At 36.2% G+C, this 7,011-nt stretch overlaps 1 protein-coding gene across 4 annotated transcripts in view; it reads left to right on the top strand.

The window, feature by feature from the left end:
* Positions 1 to 7,011, top strand: part of DGKG (diacylglycerol kinase, gamma 90kDa) — a 240,636-nt gene that overhangs the window by 81,157 nt on the left and 152,468 nt on the right. For all 4 annotated transcript variants that reach the window (XR_826487.1, XM_010853888.1, XM_010853887.1 and 1 more), the window contains one exon: positions 5,029 to 5,199. Coding sequence is in view for 3 of the 4 variants with exons in the window: in XM_010853888.1 (XP_010852190.1) it covers positions 5,029 to 5,199 (171 nt within the window). In the remaining variant the exon portion in view is untranslated. The remainder of the gene's footprint in view (positions 1 to 5,028; positions 5,200 to 7,011) is intronic.

Here is a 7,011-nt window from a genome sequence, read left to right as displayed (position 1 = left end):
TACATGAGGCTCAGGAGACATGGGTTTGATCCCTGGGTCAGGAAGATCCCCTAGAGAAGGAAATGGCAACCCACTCCAGTATTCTTGCCTGGAAAATCCCATGAACAGAGGAGCCTGGCAGGCTTCAGTCCATGGGGTTGCAAAAGAGTTGGACACGACTGACTAAACAACAGCAACAATGTAATAAAGTATTACATTATCTGCACATAATTTTGTTTTAAAACAGCTTTGTTGAGGTACAGTTGGCATAAAATGAATTATACACATTTAAAATGTACAGTTAATAAGGTTTTATGTCTATATTCATCAATAAAATCAGCACATACCAATATAATGAAGTTATTCATCAGGCTCAAAAATTTCCTTTATAGTCCCTTTTTCCCACCCTCCTTATGTGTCCACTTCCATTTCTATACAGCCACTGATCTGCTTGTGGTCACTATAGACTAGATTGCATTTTCTAGATTTTATATGAATAGATTGATACTGTATGTACTTTTTCCCATCTGGCTTCTTTCATTCAGCATAATTTAAAAATTCATCCATGTTGTTCGGTATATCAATAATTAGCGTATTTTTATTGCTGACTAGTATTTTAGTATACACATAGATATTCCACAATTTGTTTATCCATTCATTTATCAATGGACATTTGGGTTATTTCCAGCTTTGGGCTATTAAAAATAAAATGAATATTCATATACAAGTCTTCATAGAGACAGCTTTCATTCCTTTTGAGTGAAGACCTGGAAGTAGAATGTTTAGGAGTATTATGTGGTCTTAATGACTTGACCTCTTTATTATTATGAAATGACTTTCTTTATCCCAAGTAATAGTCTTTGTTTTGAAATTTGTTTGATAAGTGTGAGTTGCTAAGTCGTGTCCGACTCTTTGTAACCCAGTGAACCCACCAGGCTCCTCCTAACTGATAAAACCACCTTAGTTAACTAGTGTTACCAGAGTATATCTTATTTCATTCTTTTAATGTATTTGTGTCTTTATATTTAAATTGACTTTCTTATAGGAAGTATGTTTTGGGGTCTTATTTTTTAATCCATTCTGACAATATCTGCCATTTAGAGTTTTAGAACATTTACATTTATTGTGATAATTGATGTAATTAGGTTTACAACTACTATATTGCTGTTTTCTTTTTTCCAATCTCTTCTTTTATTCCCATTTGCTCTTTTTTCTGAATACCTTTAAATTAATTGAATTTTTATTATTTTACTTTATATCCTTTTTTATCTTAGTTTTAACTATGCCAGTGTACCTTCAAGTAGTAGTATTTCATTTTACATATACTATAAGAAATTTACAACAATATACTTCTATTTCTCCACGTCTTTGTGCTTTTTTACTTCAACATGTTGTCAACCACACATGTCGTTATTGTCATAGTTAGCTATCTTTTTAAAAGATTTTAAAAGCTGTCTTTTTAAAAAATATAAACTAAATCTTTATATTTTTATATTATATATTAAAATATATTTTTTATATTTTTATATTAAATCTAAATATTTTTTATATTTATCTACATGGTTTACTAGTTTTAATGCTCATCATTCTTGTGTGTAAATCCAGGTTTCCATAGATTGTAATTCTAGTAAAAAGATTTCTTTTACCATTTCTGGTAATGTAGCTCTCTATAGCTTGTACATTTGAAAAGTTCTTTATTTAGCCTGTTTTTCCTAAAGATATTTTGCAGAATCAAGAATTCTAATTTTACAGGTTTTTTTTCTTTTAGTGCTTTTTAAAAGATGTTGTTCCACTGGCTACCAGCATGCTTTGTTTCCAGTAAGAAAAATACAGTCATTCTTATCTTTGCTTCTCTCCATATCAGATGTTTTTTCTCTGGTTTCTTTTATGATTTTCTATCACTGATTTTAATCAATTTGATTTTGGTGTTCCTTGGTGTAGTTTTATATATATTTCTTATGTTTGGGTTTCATTGAGCATCTTGTGTCTGAGGTTCTCTAGTTTTTATCAAATAACAAATCTGGGAAAATATCAACCATTATTTCTTTAATATTTTTCTGCTCCTGACTCTTCTTTAAGTATTCCAATTACGTGTTTATTTGACTACTTGAAGTTGTCCACCGGCTCACTGGTATGATACTTTTTTGTTTTTTTAATATAGTCTTTTTGGCTAGTTTCTGTTGCAATGCTTCAAATTCACTAATCTTTCCTTCTGCAATATCTGCTGTTAACACTGCTCAGTATATTTGTATTTTTCATTTAACATCATATCTAGACACTTGATGTGAACATCATAAAATATCTTTCATGTCTCTACTTAACATGTTCAATCTTTCCTCCAGCTTCTTGGATATATAGAATGTAGTTATAATAACTGTTTTAAAGTTTTTGTCTATTATATCATCTATATCATTCTGGCTCCATTTCAATAGATTTTTCTCATTATTATTATTCATACTTGCTTTGTATACATGGCAATATCTTATTGAATGCCAGACTTTGAAAATTTTGCAGTGTTGGTACTAGAAATTTTTGTGCTCCTATAAATATTCTTGAGCTTTGTTTTGGGATACACTTCGGTTTACTTGGAAATAGTTTGACCTTTAGGGGTCAAGCTTTTAAAGCTTTGTCAAATCTGACCAGGGAGGCATTTTCTCTAGGGCTAATTTTGCCCAGTTATCAAGGCAAAACTCTTCTGAGTACTCTACTTAATGGTTCATTAATTATAGGAGATTTCTACATTGATTGCTGGAAATAGACAGTATGCCTTGTTCTCTGTGCAGTCCAGGGATTGTTCCGTCTCATCTGGATTCCTTCCCCAGCCTCAGGTAGTTTCCTTACACATGTGTGCTGATCACTACTCAGATGAGTAATTGAGGGAACTCTCATCCAGTTACTCAAAAGGACCTTCTGCAGAGACAGCTGGAGTTCTCTCTGTGCAGCTGCCTCCCCTCCAGTGCTCTGCTCTGTGAATTCCACACACCGTGAGCTCCCCAGACTCCCAGCTCCATCTCTGCAACTCACAGAGATTTCCAGGACCTCCCTGGGTTTCCCTCCTTGTGCCATAGTCTAGAACCTTTCCAGTCAGTAAGATGTGGCATTTGCAGGGATCACCTCAATCATTTCCCATCTCTTGGGATCACTCTTTGGTGCTGGCCATAGTCAATGTCCTATGAACCATTGTTTTGTATCTTTTGTCCAATTTTTTAGTTGCATCAGTAGGAGGATAAAACTGGTCCCTCTTATTCCAACTGGGTCACTATAATAGTGTTTTATTGAATGAATAATTTGAGGATATAACAGTAACTTGAGCTACCTGATACAAGGAATTTTTCACATTTGTCTTATATATTTAAGTTTTTCCGTAACTTTAACTCCAGAGAGATTTTCGTACTTCTATGCATATGTAATTTCATAGCAATTTCCTCCATCTCACTGTCCTTGTTTTTATTTCATCCTATTGTGTTTTCATCTCAATTGGCTCACCCCTGAGGCTTTCTACTCCTGTTTAATAGAGGTTGCACCTTCTTGCAGTCTACTGAGTGTCCTGCCCAGTAAGAAATCATTTCCAGAGATATGGTCCTCTGAGATTTCAGGATAAAACTTCCTTTCCTTGTTTTGCAGCTCTGTTTCATGGATTCCATCATGGTCTCTTCACAGGGCCCTCTGTGCCATACAGAGTATGTCAGCGACCTTTGGTCTCACCCACTGTCCATCTGGGTGATGGGTAATTCCCTTCTCAAGCCACAGCTAACCTCTAGGACCTGGAAGGCTTTCATGTAGCACAGCTCTGTTGGCCTGAGATGAACTGTTTGCCATTGCTTGGCATTTTGCTTCTCTAAATAGTGTACTGGTGGCATTGCTTCCCCCAGCAGGCATTACTATCGAGGTTGTCACTCCCTCTGCTTATGCCTTCAAGACCCTGTTACCTGGTAGTACAACACTTAGGTTGCATTTTCCAGTACCAGTCTTCCTTTTACTGTTTCCTGTGGTTTTTGTGAGTTGTACCCCCTTATTCAATATTATGATCATGGATGTGAAGAGGGTGGGGAAAGAGAGATGGCCCTTAAAGTGCCTCAAAAAAGTATAATTCACACAGTAAAATATAGGTATCTGGTTTTCTGGTTAGCATTAATGTTAATAATATCAGATTTCTTAATCTGATAATAACCAGAGGACAAAGAAATGGTTTTCCTATTATTAGCACTAATCCAGTCACTTGGTCTTGTCTGACTCTGCGACCCCATGGACTGTAGACCCCAGGCTCCTCTGTCTATGGAACTTTGCAGGCAAGAATATTGGAGTGGGTTGCTATTTCCTCCTCCAGGGAATCTTCCCAACCCAGGGATTGAACCCAGGTCTCCTGCATTCCAGACATATTCTTTACCATCTGAGCCACCAGGGAAGGCCTTTCCTACCTATAAGAATGAAAAGAAGGAAATTTTCAGAGGGAAAACTTACTCTACTCCTGTGGTATATTAAGTCACTTTCTGCACTTTCTTTATGCTACTGATTAGGCTTTCAGTAAGTGAAAATTCTTCCTAGTTTCTGGAAATTAGCTGATTGTTGATCCCAGTTTTCCCTTTTGAACTTTTATCTTTTTTATTTATCTTTAAATGCACTTGAGAAGAAAATTGTGAAGGGGTATGTTGGTACATAACCAATAGTCTGGATTTTTGGAGTCCCAGCTAAAATTACCTCTTTGATGTATTCCCCCCAAAATTAAGCTAAATGACATTTACCTGATTGATATTACTAAAATCACTGTCATCTTTTTGAAAAATTCACATAGCATAAGGGAATTTCTTATATGGCTATAGACTCTTTAAAGGGTCAGAATGCAGTTCTTTCAAAAGTATGAAGCTTACAAACTGGATTTCTAGGACCTCTGATTTAATCATATCTTTTTTATTTGATCAAAAGCATCATCCATGCCTTTGAAGACATTTATATAAAATTCTTGCCTCTTCCATGAAAAGAATGGGGCAACAAGGGTTTCATATTTACTAAACCTTGTGTCCTTGGATGCTTTCATTTTGCATGATGCAGAAACAAAGATCACTGAGAAGCAAGTGCCTGCTAAGAACCAAGCGGCTGCGACCCCTGTGGGGAACCTTGTTGCTCCGTCTTCAGGCTCAGAACCCCCCATAGTCTACCTGAAGGATGTCGTGTGTTACCTGTCCCTACTGGAGTCAGGGAGACCTCAGGATAAGCTAGAGTGTAAGTACATACCCTGTCAAGGGGCTTTGACTTTTTCCTAGAGGAAGACCTAGTGTCCTCTCCATCCTTCTAAACTGAGGTTGATCTGGGATCCTGGAGGTGGGTACTGCCTCCTTGAGGGAGGTCATCTGCCCTGTCACCAGTAGTGACATAAACATTTCCTAGAATCTACGCTGGACCACAGTACCAGTTGTACAGGGCGGGGGTGCATTTGACACCTTGGTATTGAGAATCAAGATCTGGAAAGGGAAGGGGTCTTTAAAAGAGGTGAAGACTCCCTTTCTTTGCTGGCAGGATTTCCTGAAAGCCTCTAATCAGAAAGCTGCTGCCTCCCCTTAGAAGATTTTTCAAGGGAAGATTTGCAACATCTGTTTTCCTTCCCCTGTTCCATGCCCAAGCAATTCTTTAACCATGAGGAAGCCTTTTTTTTCCTTGAGACCTAATCAACCTCTACCTTGTTAAAGCTTATTTCTATGTCTTCACCCATCCCAAACCCAAGTGTTTTGGCCTCTAGAGAAAGAAGGCTAGTTAATTAAGGGAGTTGAGCTTGGTTTTAAAAACAAGTCTTCAGAAGGAGAATAATAGCAGAAAGGAAAGCCCACAAAGAGCAGTCTCGCAGACAATCACTTTGGAGATGGTCTCGCTGGCCTCTGCGAGCCTACAGGCAAACTTTACAGCAGCTTATAGGTAGGTCTTGTTTAAAAATATGTATTATTTTGGTTTCTCTTAGGATCTTAGGAGACTTAAGGGAAAAGTATACGCATTATAGCAAAAGTTAGAATTCCAGCCAATAATCAGAATAGTCAACGAAATAAACATTAGCAAGAAGTCTGGCAGAGGTTAACCCTTGCCAAAAACAAAACGAAACATTTGCTCATTAACCAAGCTTAAAATCTACCCCACAGGTTTGATAATAATTGCCAGTCTTAAGTGATAATTTGGAAGCAAATGTACCAGATTTCTGTTTGTACTGACTAATGTTAAAAGGGAAATGTCAGATTATTTCCCACATTCGGTTGGATTTGGGGCATTGTATTTGTTCATAACTACCAGAGAGGATATGGCAGACTCTTTCATATGAGTGCCTCTCAGACTGAGTCCTGTAATGGTAATAAAAATAAACTGATTTTAAAAGCTTTTTCTTATAGAAAAATGTAAGTACAGATAAAAGTAGAGAATGCAAAGAACTTCCCTATATCCATCAACCACCTTCAGCAATTACCAGCTTCTGGTCAGTTGTGTTTTATGTGTACCTCCTACTCATTTCTCCTGCACCAGATTATTTTGAAGCCAATTTCGAACATCATATAATTTCATTTGTAAATATCTCAGTCTGTACCTCTGACATATGACTTTTCCTTAAATATAATCACAACACTGTTATCACATCTAAAGAAAATGATTCCTTACTATTTTCAAACATTCCGTTTTCATTATTTTCAGTATTCATTGTTTTCCCATCATGGTAAACAATTCAAATGTTGTTTATTTGAATTGGAGGTCCAAGTAAAGTCCATACACTTTACTTTTTTTCCCTGAAATTTTTTGTTGCAGAAACTTGGTCATTTGTCCTTAAAGTTTTCTTTAATTAAGACAAATAAATTCAAATCATCTCAGATTTTAGTGACTGAAACCAAGTTAAACCTTTAAAAAAAATAATGGTTTGTGTGTGTATAGGAAATGATAGGCTGAAATTTCACCTATTATCAATGTAATTAAAAAAACTCGACATTGAACATCTCATTTTTGCTAAACACTTTAAATGCACTATTAACCTCACAGTAACCCTAGAAAAGTGACATGATTTTTGTC

Source organism: Bison bison, unplaced genomic scaffold, assembly GCF_000754665.1.
Source record: "Bison bison bison isolate TAMUID 2011002044 unplaced genomic scaffold, Bison_UMD1.0 scf7180017864333, whole genome shotgun sequence".
Classification (NCBI taxonomy): domain Eukaryota; kingdom Metazoa; phylum Chordata; class Mammalia; order Artiodactyla; family Bovidae; genus Bison; species Bison bison.
Note: the sequence above shows the minus strand (reverse complement) of the source record. Positions and strands in the feature narration are given on the sequence as shown.